This window comes from Globicephala melas, chromosome 3 (genome assembly GCF_963455315.2).
Source record: "Globicephala melas chromosome 3, mGloMel1.2, whole genome shotgun sequence".
Taxonomy (NCBI): Eukaryota; Metazoa; Chordata; class Mammalia; order Artiodactyla; family Delphinidae; genus Globicephala; species Globicephala melas.
Window position 1 is genome coordinate 156,164,414 of NC_083316.1, and position 16,943 is coordinate 156,181,356.

The following is a 16,943-nucleotide window of genomic DNA, read 5'->3' on the forward strand; positions in this document are numbered from 1 at the left end:
TAGAACTCTTATTCTGCCATGGTAATGATGCTACTTCTCCTAAATTTGGGTTTGGCTTTAGAGAACATAGTGAGCCTTTTGGCTCAGAAATGCCTTAGCCGTTCTCACTGCTCACAATAGACTAAGGCTGGGTGACCAAATAAGTAGAGACAGCACAAATTCAATGATCTCCTTTGCCATATTTTGTGTCTTGAGTCTTAAACAATAGAAATTTATTTTTGCACAATTCTGGAGGCTGGAAGTGTGAGATCAAATTCTTGATTGCAGGGTTGGTTTCTCCTGAGGCCCCTCTCCTTGGCTTGTAGATGGCCATCTTCTCCCTGTGTCTTCATATGGTGGTCCCTCTATGTGTGTCTGTGTGCTCATCTCCTCTTCTTATAAGGACATCAGTCATGTTGGATTAGGGCCCACTCTAATGACCTCATTTTAACTTAATTATCTCTTTCAAGGCACTATCTCCAAATACAGTCACATTTTGAAGTAATGGGTATTAGGTCTTCAACATATGAATTTTTATGGGACACAACACAGTCTATAACAGCTAATAACATTCAATTTCCATGCTTGTATTAGTCTAGCCTCGTGTGAAAATTTGGCCTATGAGCTGCTGAATACACTCTGTCTGTATACAACAGTCAGGAAGGTTTAGAAGACTTGAAAGTTCAGAAAGTTCAAAGATTGAGGACACCAGTTGGTAAAACTTCAGGTCAGAAACTGCAGTTTTTAAAGGATGCTTTATGTTGGGTTGGGAGACCACTGCTTGAGGAGAAGTTGTAGAGCGGTTGCCCATTATTTGATATTTGGAAGTATTGCAACAAATAAGTGTAGAGTCTGTGATCACTTGCTCAGACATATTTTTGGAGCCAGCAGATGGTCCACATTTTGTAGATATCAGAAGGGTGGGCTGATTCTGCATAACCTGTTCATCTTCTTCATGTCTTTAGCTGAAATATAGACTTTATGTTTAATATGGGACATTGCCTCATTCGTGTTTTGGGGACTGGCAGCTATGTAAATAGTTGGCTGATTTCTAGTAAAGTCTGGCTGTCAACAAAAGAGGAAGTGCTGCAGGTTCAAAGCCCAGAAAAATGCCATTTCAAAGAATTCTTTCTTTATTTTTCAATTTTCAATTTTTAATTTATTTTTTAATACAACAGGTCAAAGAATTATTTATTTTCAATTATTATTTTCAACTTGAAACTTCACAAAAGTTCAAGTTGAATTTCAATCTGTTTTTTGAAGGTTCTGTTGAAATATTCTGAATATTATATTGACTAATGCATAGATGATTGTGACCTACCAGATGAATGAACTCTTCATGGTTGTAGCCTAAATGGTGAGCTGATGGACACAGATGAGAATTCTGGTGGCCCTGCTGACCTGGCTGTTGGATTGTTGGGTTAAATGCAGGACAAAGGGTCTACACCTCAGGCTGGAAAGGTAGACAGACTTGTTGAGGGTGCAAGCAATTAAACTGAGACACCAACCAGAATGCAGCTGGTTCTATACAGTTGTGTTAATAAAATCAAATTTCCCTCCATACTCTTATCACAGATGGAAGGATACCATCTATGTGCAAATATGTTGGAGCACTATGGTCAGCTGGGATATTTGGGGCTGAAGTTACTATAATGGGATTGAATCTGGGAGTTTGTTGAGGAAGGCTAGATTCTTTAGCTGCCTGAGTAAAATCTAAGATATGGTACCAAATTTGAAACACCAGGTAGACTGGACATTCTAAAAACCTTAATGCCTTGGGGAACTTGAGCTGCTGCTGTCTGTGGTTCCTGCTAAAATCATTCACTATGGGACTGTCCACCTTGAAGTTGCCTATCAATGATGCTGCATATTCAAATCCTACTTCCTTTTTCCATTTCCTTCTTGTCCATGGTGGTCATCATTCTGAGACTACATGTCTAGGTTGAGAAAAGTCATGTGATTGTGTAGACCATACATTTCAAAGCCAACTGTGACATATGGGTCTCCTCTACAAACAGGCTAGTTACTTTCCCAAGGGGAAGCCTGGATATTGTTATCCATAACATGCTCTTGGCTACTATAGCCACAGATGCTTCAGAACATTTTGCTGTAGGACCTATAAGGACCCAAAGATCAACTTGGTGGCTTTCTGAACCATTTGGATATTGTCTGATTGGACCTACTTGCACAGTGGGTAATTCTAGGCCTCGATGGAAATAGTACTTATCTTTTCAGTCAGGCATTTTCCTCTTTACCAGTCACCTTGCTGGTACTGTGGTCAAGAATAATAGTTGGGCAAGGCTGGTCCTCCTGATGCCTCTTTCCCTCCCTCTGCTTCCACACCCCATCCCACCCTCTTTCATATATATATATATGTTAACATCTCATTTTACATCTCATTATTCCTATTGATTTTCTCTCATCTCATGAAGTTTTCCTGTTTCATAAGGTCTGTTTTCCCTGACTTCCTCAAGTCCTACCTTCCAATTCATCTTCTGACTGTGTATGAGTGTGTGAATGTGAGTGTGCATGAGTGCATGTGAGAGTGTGTATTGCCTCTGCTTTCTTATATCTCTATAGAGAGAAGTCTTTCCATGAAGTACCTGAGTTCCTTTGGGTTCTGTCTGGAATAAGATGGCACCTGCCCTTTTCGATTTTCTAGACTCTGATGAAAGGAGAGGGGAGATTTTAGATTTGTGTGTTTGCTTTGCCAGAAAAAAGGCCCATCTGTCACGGGTGTAGGAGTGTGTTTACTAAGAGAATTCAAGCTGGAGGTGGTCATTGGGTAGAGCTGAACAGCTGGAGCTGAACAGCTCTGTGTTTGTGACTCTCTCAGTGTAGAAGGAGACCTGGGCCACTTCTATAGTGGATGCAGCCTGGGTTCTACTTACAAAGTCAGGACCTTTAGGGAAAACCTTATTGTAAAAAGGTAATTGCAATCCCTTTCAGGAATTCAGGAAACTGATTTTATTTTGTATTTCTTTCAGAGAAATATCAATGTTTATTAAAGGAAGAAAAGGCTAAATTCAGGAAATGTGGCCCTATTTACATTTGAAAAGTTGAAATGTATCATCACATCATAGTACGTCTCCCACATGTTTCAAGAATTAAATAGGAAGCATCAAATAATAGAAAACTGGTGTTCTTAGATCAAGAATAACAGGAGCAGTCATTCACCAATATTACTGAGCACTAACCAGGCACTAGCATCAAAGATGCTGAGAATACAAAAGTGAACAAGGCAGATGGAAATCCCATCCCATGGAGCTTGCAGAAAGGAAGCTATGTGACTTGTCTATGTAACAATTGAAGGCATTGTATGCACAGTAAAGGAAACCATCAATAAAACAGAAAGAAAACCCACAGAATGGGAGAAAATATTTGCAGATGAAGTGGCTGACAAGGGATTAATCTCCAAAATATAAAAACAGCTCACGCAGCTCAATATTAGAAAAACAAACAACCCAATCAAAAAATGGGCGGAAGATCTAAATAGACATTTCTTCAAAGAAGACATACAGATGGCCAAGAGGCACATGAAAAGATGCTCAACATCACTAATTATTAGAGAAATGCAAATCAAAACTACGATGAGGTATCATCTCACACTGGTTAAAATGGCCATTATCAAAAAATCTACGAACAATAAATGCTGGAGAGGGTGTGGAGAAAAGGGGACCCTCCTACACTTTTGGTGGGACTGTAAATTGGTACAGCCACTATGGAGAACAGTATGGAGGTTCCTTAAAAAACTAAAAATAGAACTGCCATAAGATCCAGCAATCCCACTCCTGGGCATATATTCAGAGAAAACCATAATTTGAAAGGACACATGCACCCCAATATTCATTGCAGCACTATTTACAATAGCCAGGACATGGAAACAACCTAAATGTCCATCGATGGAGGAATGGATAAGGAAGATGTGGTACATATATAACATGGAATATTACTCAGCCATAAAAAAGAATGAAATAATGCCATTTGCATCCAATGGTTGGACCTAGATATTGTCATACTGAGTGAAGTAAGTCAGACAGAGAAAGACAAATATCATAAGATACTGTTTATATGTAAAATCTAAAAAAATGGTACAAAGGAACCTATTTACACAACAGAAATTGAGTCACAGATGTAGAAAACAAACTTATGGTTACCAAGGGGGAAAGGGGGGCTTAAATTGGGAGATTGGGATTGACATATACACACTACTGAATACAAAAGATAACTAATTAGAACCTACTGTATAGCACAGAGAGCTCTATTTGGTGCTCTGTAATAACCTGTATGGGAATGGAGTCTAGAAGAGTGTGGATATATGTATATGTATGGCTGATTCACTTTGCTGTACAGCAGAAACTAACACAACATTGTAAATCAGTTTTATTCCAATAAAAAAATTAATTAAAAAAAGAAACTTCTTTTGGACTTCTAGCCTTCAGAACTATAAGATAATAAATGTGTATTGTTTTAAACAAAAAAACAAACCAAAAATGGTATCGTGATGGGAAAATATTCTCCTAAATGTATTGTTAAACAATAGACTTTGAACCACATAACGTAAACATAATATGATAAAGATCAATATCTTTATGAATTTTATACATATATATGTTTTATGTAGACTGTCATAAACTTTTAGCAAAAATGTCAAGGTGTTAATATATAAATGATCAAAGAGCTTGAAGAAATGTGAAACCTCACAGAACTTGCTCACTGCCTTGACCTGCATATGACTTGCTGATATCTGGCTTTTAGTTTCTGAAGAGAATAGGCCATTGTTCAGAACCTACAGGTGAAGCCTCATATGCCTGGGTCATAAAAGGAGAGAGGTGAGAACAGCAGACAGGGAGGATAGTGGAGACGGGGCCTTCTGCAGACCACTGTTTCCAGGATGTCTCAGCTGGGTTTGGCTTTGCTTTCTGTGCTCTCTCAGCTCCTGCATCTGGCTTTAAGGGACCTGCACTCATGAGTGTCCCCATCCCAACCACTTTTCCCAGATGAGGAAGCCACAGGTTTAAAACCTGGATAGTGAATATGCCACTATCCCCTCCTGGGTCAGCTCTGGTCTTCCCAAGAGGTGGCCTGAGCCCAGTGCTACCTGTGGCTCATCCTGGCCTCCAGACATCCTTGGGCTTGTGGGCAGTAGACAGCAGTTCTCTCTAGGTGCCCTCCTGCTTCCTTCTTGGGGAGGGCTTTGTCAGGCCTCATGGGCCCCATGAAAGACCCACTGCTCCTCCTACCATGCTACTGAGTCCAAACTCATTCTGCTCACCGCATGACAGGTCAATAAATCAGGAGATGAGCTGTGTTGGGGCAAGGAATAATGACTTTATTCAGAAAGCCAGCAGACTGAGAAGATGGCAGACCAATGTCCTAGAGAACCACCCCAGTTAGAATTCAGGCTTCTTTTATGCTAAAAAGGGGAAGGCAGAGGGTGGGGGAGTTGGCTGTTGCAAACTTCTTGGTGCAGGAATCCTTTGTTCTTGAAGCTGTCCACATAGGTTTTGTCACAATGTTCTTGTAAACCTTTAACAAGACAAATGTTATTCTCTGTTCTGCAACTTTTTATCTCTATATGAATGGAAAAATGTTATACTCTTAAAGGTCAAAGCCTTAAGACTAAGCTATCCTGTATATTTTAGGCTATAGGCAACATTCTTTTTTTTTTTCTTTTAATTAACTAATTTATTTTTGGCTGTGTTGGGTCTTTGTTGTTACGGTGAGGGGGGGCTATTATGTATTGTAGTGTGAGGGCCTCTTATTGTGGTGGCTTCTCCGTTACAGAGCATAGGCTCTAGGTGTGCAAGCTTCAGTAGTTGTGGCATGTGGGCTCAGTAGTTGTGGCTCATGGGCTCTAGAGCGCAGGCTCAGTAGTTGTGGCACACAGGCTTAGTTGCTCTGCAGCATGTGGGATCTTCCTGGACCAGGGCTTGAACCCATGTCTCCTGCACTGGCAGGCAGATTCTTAACCACTGCACCACCAGGGAAGTCCTAGGCAACATTCTTAACTCAAAGCAAAAGCAATAGAATACAAAGTTTAAAGTAAAAGAAACAGATCTAATATGGAGTGAGAGTTGTTCTTTCCTGTTACAACCAGGCTTAGCTATTCTTGGGCAGTGCCCGGGCTGGGTGAGCATCATCTTTATGGTGTCCCTCATCTCCAGGGAACCTCCTCACCTGCTTCCCTCTCCTTCTTCCCTCTCACCCTCCCTCTTTGAAGATAAGGCCTGTGCCTATTCATGTTGCTTAGCATTTCAGACACAAAATAGTTGCTTAATAAATGATAACATTAGCTGCTCGGTGAAACAGGCACCGTTTGCTCTAAGTACAGTATATATGTTAATTCATGTAAGCTTCACAACCACCCCATGAGATCACTCCCATATTATCTTTATTTTATAATTGAGGAAACTGAGGCACAGAGAGGTTGAGTCACTAGACTAGGGTCACACAGCAGAACCAGGATGTAAACCCAGATTGTCTGACTCTGAGGTCCTTAGACCAGGAAGTAGGATGGTCTCTGATCTTCCTTAACACTGTGGACTCGGGGAGTGGTGAGGGATAAGCAAGATTCACACCTGGGCCTCCCACTCTCGTTCCACTCCGCACCGGCCTCATGGCCAGCAGATAGAGACAGGGCTTCTAAGGGCAAATCTCTTGGCACCGAAAGCAACAAAAGTGACAAAGCACCCTGGATGACTCTAGAAAGTATAAAGTCAAACAGGTCCCAGGTGGCAGCCCTGGAACTCCATCCATCTATCCCCTCCTGCTTGGTTGGGTTCTCCGCCATGTTGAAACTCTGATCTTTTGGCAGGTTCCAGCTGCCTCACACAGATGGCCTCCTCTCTGGGATCTTAACATGTTCACTTCAGCATTTTCCTCATCAAAGGATCAGATGATACCTCGGATATCCCCCGAGATTGGAGAAAGAGAAGAAGCCAGAAAATAAAGAATGAGAGCAAGGGCAGTAATGGGAAGAAGGGCAGGCTGGTGAGGGGGCATCTGAGGGCTGAGACTGTGTTTACATCTCACTTGACTATGACGATGGCTTCTCATGCATGGGGTGATGGTCAAACCCGGGTGCCATTTGCCCTGAGGCTCAAGCTCTGGGGGCAGTGGCCATTTGTCTTGCATCACTGTGACCACACCAACCCCGTGCTGCCTGACTGCACACTGTGGTCAGCAAGGGGCTTAGGGCTGGGTCCAGGGGTAATTCTTCACAGAGGGTCACACACTGGAGCAAAGACACCACACAGCAAGACAATGCCAAGAAAGAACAAGGTGAGTTGACACCCAGTGTCCCAAGCCTCTGGTCACACCGAGCATCCTTGAGCAATGCAGAGCTAGAAACCAGGAAGGTGGACAGGATGTTCGATTCCTGCTGAAGTTGTCCCTCCCCCCAGAACAACGCCCACTCTCTCTGCCTGCACCTTGTGTTGTCAGAAGCCCCATTCCTCTGTAGCTTCTGTCTCCACCTGCCCTGGGCATTTCTGTCTCAAATCTTGAAGGCTTAACCAGGGTCTGGGTGCTAGCCCCTCACTGAACCGAAAGGGTAGAATCCAGCCCAAGTGAAAATAGAGGGTCAACTCCTCTTGGTCAGTCACTGACTGGGCTGGTCCCCATGCTCTGTTCCTCCCTCCACCTCTCCTCCAGCCCTTCTTCAGGGTCTAGTTTTTATTTGGAATGGGACATAGTCACTGTCCCTGTTCCCTTCCTTAGTGCTCAGCCTTGTGGGGAATCCAGGCTTCCACTACAAACTCCGAACGAGCATCAGCACTTCACCACCCAGCCCTTGTCGGTCTCAGCTCCGACAAGTCAGGTGCCTCTTGGGATGGACGACAATACTCCCCCTGTCCCTCTGACTCAGACCACTGAGGACTCGTGGCTCAGGTGCCCAGTTCCTCTGACCAGAAGAAATCTCTCAAGATAGGAAAGACTTTATCCCAGGAAGGGGTTTCTTGGGGTTCACTGTAGGCCAGGACCTCCCCTCCAGCTTGAGGCTCCCACAGCATGTCTGGATAAAGGGGTTGCCACCTTCCCTTCACTGGCTTTGTAAGAGAGGCCGCCCTGTAGCCATGCAACCAACTGGTCTGATTTGGAGACTTTGACCCCTGGAACAGTCCAGGGACCTAGTCAGGAAGCAAATGCTCCATAAGAAATGCTGACTGATCTGTGAGAGTAAAGAGAACAAACAAGGAGATACTAGTTGATGACGGTATCAACAGCTGTTCTCAGTACAGTGGGCTCATGTCACCCTCACACCAAACTAACCTAAGAAGTGGGGTTCGGTCTTATCTCCACTTTCCAGAGGGGGAAACTGAGGGCCAAAAAGGTGGGTGAGTGGCTCCCACGTGTGTATGCTTAGCCCAGCACATGGCAGGGAGAAAAGGGAGTGGGTACCTCTCAGAACTGTGCCCAGGAGCTGAGCTGATAGGAGGGGGATAATTTCTCATGACATGGTTTTTATCTGGGACACGGTACAAAACATCATTTCTGGTAACAAGAATGAGCACAGCTGACTTGAGAGAGTGGGCTCTCTCTCTCAAGACAGTGGCTCTCTCTCTCAAGTCAAGTGGCGGGATGATTCTGAAACCAAGGGTGAGTGGGGGCCACAACTCAAAGATAGTGAACACCTGGACACTCCCATGCTTTAGGAGTTCCCCCCAGGAATGGTGTGCCCTATGGCACCCTCCCACAGTAACCACAGCCCTGAAGGGTTTGCTGAGGACCCACCCTGAGAAGCAGGACATTGGCACAGAGTCAGGTGGTCCCAGGCCTTGCTCTGTCCTCCTGGAATTGAGAGATGGGGCCAAGGTTCTCCATCAGTGATGACAAAACTGGCTCATTTCACCCAACCATCTCTGCTTTCCTGAGCCTGGCCTGTGCTTCAAGTTCCAGGCCACACTGTGAGCCAGGCCGAGTGGGTGGCCAGCATCACTGAATGACAGCAGTAGTTGGATTTAACTGGTGAACTTCTAATCCCAGACCACACTATAAGTTTGGTCTCCCAGCCTCACACTTTCTCTGCCAGAAATTATCCTTGTCTCCAGCACCTCAGTTGGTCAGGAATTCATAAGCAAGTAGCATGAGGAGAAAGGGAAAAGTTTGATGGGCAGAGGAAATAAGAGAATCATAAAATGTACAGCTTTGAGCTACACCTTCTTCTTGGGCGTTAGGGCAGAGCTCTGCTTTGGGAGGCAGACGGTGCGTTTACTGTTTCCAGAAGCGAGGTGGCAACCGTCTGTGACAGGGGGCCCAGGCAGCCTGGTGGAACCACGGACCCCTTCTCATGAAAACAATTAAACCACATAGGATTTTTTTTTAACATCTTTATTGGAGTAGAATTGCTTTGCAGTGGTGTGTTAGTTTCTGCTTCATAACAAAGTGAATCAGCTATACATATACATACATCCCCATATCTCCTCCCTCTTGCGTCTGCCTCCCACCCTCCCTATCCCACCCCTCTAGGTGGTCACAAAGCACGGAGCTGATCTCCCTGTGCTATGCGGCTGTTTCCCACTAGCTATCTATTTTACATTTGGTAGTGTATATATGTCCATGCCACTCTCTCACTTCGTCCCAACTTCCCCTTCCCCTTCCCCATGTCCTCAAGTCCATTCTCTACATCTGCGTCTTTATTCCCGTCCTGCCCCTAGGTTCTTCAGAACCTTTTTTATTTTTATTTTTAGATTCCATATATAACCACATAGGATTATAATTACAGTTGACCCTTGAACAACATAGGGGTTAGGGTGCTGCCTCTCCGTGCAAAACTTTGCCTACAATTTATAGTTGGTCATCTCTATATGCGATTCTTCCCTGTCCTTAGTTCTTCCGTCTCCACTCTTCCATATCCATGGATTCAATCAACTGCTGATCATGTAGCAAGTACTACTGAAAAAAATCCTCATATAGGTGGACATGTGCAGTTCAAACCCCTGCTGTTCAAGGGTCAGCTGTACACTGAAATACAGTTATATAACTCTACTAATGTATGGAATAGTAGGCAATATGCTTCTTTATTAATGTATCAGACACCAGGCTCCAGCAGGGGACTGATAAGGACATAATCTGGAAGTAGTCGATGAAGGCAAAGAATACTCTATGTCTGCAGATGTCATGTGATAGGAAAACCTCAGAAATTTCTAAGGGTGGGTGGTTTTGCTGTGGTTTGTGGACTCCATTTATGGAAGGAAAGGCTAAATTTCAGTTAGAGGATAGTGAAAAAAGAGGCAATCCTTCTTCCTATCCAAGCATGGGAAGACCCTGTGTTGCACCTCACAGCTCCAGAGTCCAAGACTTTGGGGGTTTCCGGGCATCTGGTCAACCAGAATGAGGTTAGAGGTCGTTCTTAAACAGGTTTCGTATATATATTTTTGTCTCTAAGACTATTTAGGTCAGCTTATGATAATTATGGAAGTTGAGACTTGGAATTCAGAGTGTGAAATAGGTTTTGTCATTTCCTGAAAACCTGCCTTCAGGAAGGAAAAGGTAGAGGGGCCCCAACTACTCCTTGGTCCTTACACTGTGATGTTTCAGACTTTTTCTCGGACCCCTGGGAGGACGAGTCTGAAGGTAAGTGGGGCTTGTGATTTCCACAAGACGTGGAAGCTGAATTTCCTTCCTAAGTTGGCAAAATTCAAATGGGCTTTTGGAAAGGAGCATTGATGACACAAGGTTAGAAAGAATATCCGGATTCGTCTAGCAAATCCTGGCTCTGTCATTTTGTTAGAGAACCTATGTGTCTTGAGAGATGGTGAGTAACAGATGCAGCGGGAACTGGCTCTTTGGGGGAAGGTGACTTTGGAATTGAGAAATCGGGGTCCTTGGCTAAGGGGCTATATGTCTCAGAGTACGACAGGCTCAGACCTTAGAGTGGTTTCTTCTTCTTGGCTAAATAATCCTATTTCAGCTATGGAGGGAGCTCCAGCACCTTCCATATCCATCCAAGAAAGAAATCCCTCATGTGAATTCTTCTTAAGGAAGGAAGGTCCTTCTCCTGTGGGCCTCTTGATGACAGAGATAGCATCCTTTTCACCTTTACATCCCCCAAAAGAGGCATATCTGGCATAAAGCGAGGGCTTGACAAATTCTCACTCGTGAAACAAATGAATGAACACATGGGGACCCTGTATAGTGCTCGGATTGTCTGACAAGAGACCTGGACCCCATAGCCCTGACCCTTATGCTCTCACTTGGGCCTTCTGCAGTGCCACCATGCCTCTATCTTCAACCCCGAAGAGCCTCCTCACCACCTGTGTCCTCACCACCTTGGTTTTCAGCTCTGTAGGTAAGAATAAACAAATGGCCCCTTTCTCTCATAGACTGTAAGGGTAAGGTGGCAATACAGGAGAGGAATGCCCGCTTAGGAGAGACCAGGTTCAGCTCCAAGTGCAGTGATGAACACTTCAGAGATGGAGACCCTCATTAGCATCCCAGGCCATGGGCAGCTGAGAGGGCCTGAGCCTGTGCAGAGGGTGGTGGCTCAGTAGGAGTGGGGTCTTTTGTGGCCCTGGGGAAGAGCTGTGGACTGAGTGAAGGAAGGCAGGCATCCAGCCCCACAGGGAACAGGTTTCATGGCACTTTGACTCTCAGGAATGTTTGGCTATTGGAAACATCAATTATGATTCTTGACAGTTTTCATTCCTGAATTACTTTCTGAACAACTTAAATTTCTTTTTCGTAGAGGGTTACCAATGTGTAAACTGCTCTATTTATACATGTAGTACCAACCCACAGACAACTTGTGAAACGTCTCAAAGCTGCTTCAGCTACAAGCAAGAATTGCGGACATCAGGTATGCTGTGCCAGGCCCCTGCCCGTGCTGCTAGGCATGTGGGACAGACAAGGAAGGTGTTTAGAGTGAGGGAGGTTGCTGTGTTCCCCAGCTTGACGGAGCTTCTCACTTCCCTGTGTAACAGAGTTCAAACATACTGCTCACCACATGACAGACTGATAAATCGGGAGACTAGGTGTTGGGCAAGGAATGATGATTTTATTTGGAAAGCCAGCAGAAGATGGGGACTAGTGTTCCCCCAAACCATCTTACCCAAGTTAGAATTCAGACTTCTTTTATACTAAAAGGGGAGGGGGTGTAGCTGGTAGTTGCAAACTTCTTGGTGCCGGCCAGATTCTGGAGTGGATATGATGATCCTTTGTTCCTGCAGCTGTCCATGTAGGTCTCGTGACATGCTCCTGTAAACCTCCAACAAGACAAATTTTATTTTCTGTTCTGCAACTTTTTATCTCTAGGTGAATGGAAAAGTGTTTATACCTTTAAAGGTCAAGACTGGGAGGCCCTCAGAATGGGCTATCATATATATTTCAGGCTATAGGCGACATTCTTTTACAAAAGGTGCAGAGCCAGCATGACTGAACACAGGAAACAGAGCACAAAGGTTAGAGCTAAAGGAATAGATCCAATATGGAGTCAGGCTTTGTTTTTCTTTGCTACTCCTGTGAATCTTCTATTTTACCTTGCTTCCTTATGCCATGCCCTACCAGGATGGGGCTGGAAGTGTGGGGTGGGTGTGAGGTGGCAGGGAGGGAGGCTCCAGGAAAAAGGATAGACCATCCCGGTTCATCATGAACCTCACTGGGATATGACACTCCCATTCTAACAAATGCTAATGTTACCCCATGCAAGTTCATGTGCCTGACACACAGTGAAGTCACAAAAACTGAAATGTCAGAGTTTGGAGCAGAGGAAAGTTTATTGCAGGGCTATGCAAGAGGGATGGTGGCTTGTGCTCAAAACACTTTGAACTCTAAGAAGGTTTCAGCAAAATATTTTTAAAGGCCCAGTGAGGGAGGGGTATCCGTGAGGTATGTGATCAGCTCATGCACAATTCTCCGATTGGTTGATGTGGAGGCAACAGGGTGGTTAATGTTATCAATCTTTTGGTGCCAGAAGGTCTGGGTGCTATGTGCTCATGATCATCAAGTAATTAATTTCTTCCACTTGGTAATGTTTTTTTAGCATCTGAAAAACTCAGGAAATATGTATGAGATACTATTATCTGGGCACTTCCAAGAGGAGTTCCAGCAGAGGTTATGGGGGAGGGATTTGTCCCAGGAAGGTTCCACAGGGTCCTGTTCGGTTACACTAACAAATCATCCCTCCATGTTTCGTTCCATGGACCAATGCAGAAAGACCCTTGAAGAAGTGAAAAGACTAAAAACAAAGTGATTGGAGGCACGGAATTCTTTAATCCTTGCTGCCCATTTGGGCATCACTCTCTCTATGGTTCAGAGGGAAAATTCCCTCTGTGACTGGTTCTTTGCAGGGCAACTCTTACAATTTTTTGAGGAGAAAGGCTGTTCTTCAAGTTCGTGTGTCCCACTGGTCTTGTCAGCATCACTGGGGGATAATCAAACATTTGGGTACAAGCGCCAGTGCTGCCAAGATGAGCTGTGTAACCGAGGGGAATTACAAGGTGAGTGCCAACACATCTCCACTCTCTCTCCCTTCCCAACCCTGTTCCCAACTCACTGCCTTAAGTCTCTGCCTTCCAAATACCTTCCTGTGACATGTCTCTCTGCTTCTGAGCTGCTCAGTGATTTTGCTCACTGATTGCCTTTCCTCCCTGTGAAGGGATGGATACAAGCCCTTCTCCTGCACAGGAGACTGAATGACAGTTAGGTGGCTGGAACTGGTCTTGGGGATTTACTCTAAGTGTGATTAGAGGTTAAATTATTTACTTTCCCATTCCAGCTGAAAAGTTGTCTTTCCTCACCTGTTTAATTCCTCACTCCCTTAACAGTACTTTTTAGACCATAGCTTATCTTCTCTCCATTATCTGAGCACTTTTCTCCAGCCAAGGCAGAGAAGAACAGATAACACCAAATTACTAGAAGATCCTTTTGGCTACATCTTCCCACTTAATACCTACCTCCCCTGCACCCTCCATGCCATCTTAGTTGTAAATAATTTTGATTTTGCGGGGGAGGAATCCTTGAATAACCATGACTCAAGGAGAGGGGCTAATGTTTTCAGCTCTTTTTAAAACTTATTCTTTAAGATGAAAATTTTCTCTTTATTCAGTGCCTCAGAAATCCCCAAACCCCAATGGCATTAAATGTCCTGCATGCTACAATGAGGATGACATTTCCTGTGAACCAGTTTTACTCACCTGTACTGGTGCAGAGACAAAATGTCTCACCGTTATTGGCCAAGGTATGGATATTTTGCCAGGTGTTTTGGTGTTCATCTTCTTAAATTTTATATTGTATTAAATATCTATTGCCGTGTAACAAATTACTCCAAAACTTGGCAGCCTAAAACAAAACAATCGTTCGAAAAAGGAAAAGAAGAAGGAAAAGGAGGGGGATGCAGAGGAGGAAGAGAAGGAGGAAAAGGAGGAAGAAGGGGAGAGAGGGTGGGCAAAAGTGCAGTTTTTAAGTAATCTAATCTCAGAAGTGACATTATCATCACTTCTGCTGTATCTTGCTGGTTTCACAGACTAACCCTGATACAGCAATGGAGGAAACTACACAAGGGCGTGAACACCAGGAAATGGAAAACATTGGGGGCCATCCTAGAGGCTAAATACCATAGACAGCAAGGACTGGTACAGGGGCAAGTGCTGGTTATCCCTTCAGGGTTTGGAGGAAGCCATCTGTCAGGAGAGGAGAGGATAACACAACTGTTTCCCATAGTAGAGTCTGAGACTTGGGAATATGTCATATCATGACCTCCTGGAATTGGGCCTTGACTCTTTGGCAATGAAGAGGGTGACACTTCAGTTCTGGCTTTTCACCATCACTACCATTATGGCTATTACCAAACAACCATAATCAAACACTTAATTTTTACATGGTGTCATTCTGAAATCTGTAAAAGGATTTGTAATTTTCCTGAGTAGGATAAAAGTATATATTTGTGATAAAGAGCAAATGTACCATTCAGATAAGAATTGGGAGAATAACCATAGTATTGGACTGTACAGCTAGAAGGGGCAGCATCAGGTCTTTTCTGAACAACTTATAAAAGGTTTCATGAAATTAGTGGTATTTTAGGAGATGATTAAATGATGGGAGAGAGAATGTGGTGGGAATGGAGGCAAGTTATGCCTTTTCCTTTTTTGAGAAGATTTTGAAGGAGGACCTAGGGCTCTCAGATGAATTGGAGATGAGTGAGGAAAATGGGATATCACAAAGGACACAAGGGAGGGCTGGGGCTGTGATAATGGGGCAGTCTGTCTACTCCAACTTGCCATGGAAAGCATAGACATGAAATGAGGTTCCACAGTGCTACCATCCCATTAAATTCATAGCCCTGGGGAGAAGGAATCTGATCCCAAGGGGAATCTGTATTTCTTCCCTCTTGTTTACTCAAGGAGGCAAAGGTAAGGAAGAAAACAGGCACCACAGGGACATTTTAGTTGAATACATGAGTTCTGACCTCAGCCTTCTTCCCTAGATCAACCATCTCTCCCCTAGTCAGGACACAGGGGCTCCAGTCTTAGCCGTGTGTCTGAGACTGCAGGGGTCCTTCGGGGTCCTTCCTAAACTGGGAAGATGTTGGGGTCAGAGGGAAACAAGTCTTGGTCCCTGAACAGAGCTAGAGCTGTGGTTGTTGCTTCTCTCACAGAGGACAGAAACCACAGGTTCCGGGGCACTCTGAGCACCCTTTTCTTCCTCAAGGAAGGCAGATAGAATAGGATGTAGGTGAGGAGGTGAGAAAGATGAGAGAAGACTAATTCTTGGATCTTTCTCTTGGCAGCCGGTCCTTTTCTTGCAGTTTTTGCCATGGGTTGTGCTACAGAAACTGCCTGCAACTTGAAGAATACAAGTTTATTGAATAACATAAAACTCCATACATATTGTGTAGAAAGCAATGGGACACCCCAGGTGACGTCCATCACCTCATCGATCCTGACTGGTCTCTTTCTACTCAAAGTTTTGCTTTGATTTTTCAGGCCTTACCAAGCCATTTTCCTACAAATCTGAAAAAGTTGGAGTCCTTGGACGGCTCCCCTCCCCAACATTCCCCAGACATTGCAGAATTAAAGGGCTGATACTTAAGTGTGTGGGTAATTACTTGTACTTCAGGGGAAAAAAATCCTATTCATTCTTCTAAGGGGTTCTTTCTTCACCCAAAGTAGCACATGTCAGAGGAGGTATGAGATATCAGATAACATCTATAAGAATCACTGTGATCTGACCTATGTCACTCAGTCCAAACCTTCACACACACCCGGAACACACCTCTTTCCTGACAGTCTCAATTTTTACTCCTAATCCTTAACTCCCCATTGCCCCCCAACCAATGCTTTTTTTTAAAATTATTTTTTTATTTTATTTATTTATTTTTGGCTGTGTTGGGGCTTTGTTGCTGCACGCGGGCTTTCTCTAGTTGCGGTGCACGGGCTTCTCACCGCGGTGGCTTCTCCTTGCAGAGCACGGGCTCTAGGCACACGGGCTTCAGTAGCTGTGGCTCATGGGCTCTAGAGCGCAGGCTCAGTGGTTGTGGCGCACGGGCTTCGCTGCTCCGCGGAACATGGGATCTTCCTGGACCAGGGCTCGAACCCGTGTCCCCTGCATTGGCAGGCGGATTCTTTTTGTTTTTTCAATGTTTTTTTTTTTAATTATTTTTTAACATCTTTATTGGAGTATAATTGCTTTACAATGGTGTGTTAGTTTCTGCTTTATAACAAAGTGAATCAGTTATACATATACATATGTTCCCATATCTCTTCCCTCTTGTGTCTCCCTCCCTCCCACCCTCCCTATTCCACCCCTCTAGGTGGTCACAAAGCACCGAGCTGATCTCCCTGTGCTATGCGGCTGCTTCCCAGTAGCTATCTGTTTTACGTTTGGTAGTGTATATACGTCCATGCCACTCTCTCACTTTGTCTCAGCTTACACTTTCCCCTCCCCGTATCCTCAAGTCCATTCTCTAATAGGTCTGTGTCTTTATTCCAGTCTTGCCCCTAGCTTCTTCATGGCCATTTATTTAT

General features: G+C 44.3%; 1 protein-coding gene and 1 pseudogene across 1 annotated transcript; one reads left to right on the forward strand and one right to left on the reverse strand.

The window, feature by feature from the left end:
* Positions 1-574: 574 nt before the first annotated feature.
* LOC115846241 (TGF-beta-activated kinase 1 and MAP3K7-binding protein 2-like) lies at positions 575-6,772 on the reverse strand (annotated as a pseudogene).
* A 254-nt stretch (positions 6,773-7,026) lies between these two features.
* On the forward strand, positions 7,027-15,958 carry LOC138842608 (protein RoBo-1-like). The gene is made up of 8 exons (XM_070045090.1): positions 7,027-7,160; positions 7,702-7,796; positions 10,237-10,319; positions 11,193-11,272; positions 11,709-11,779; positions 13,269-13,418; positions 14,027-14,158; positions 15,707-15,958. The coding sequence occupies exons 1-8, from the start codon at positions 7,027-7,029 to the stop codon at positions 15,892-15,894; spliced, it is 933 nt and encodes a 310-aa protein (XP_069901191.1). The 3' UTR covers positions 15,895-15,958.
* Positions 15,959-16,943: the final 985 nt, after the last annotated feature.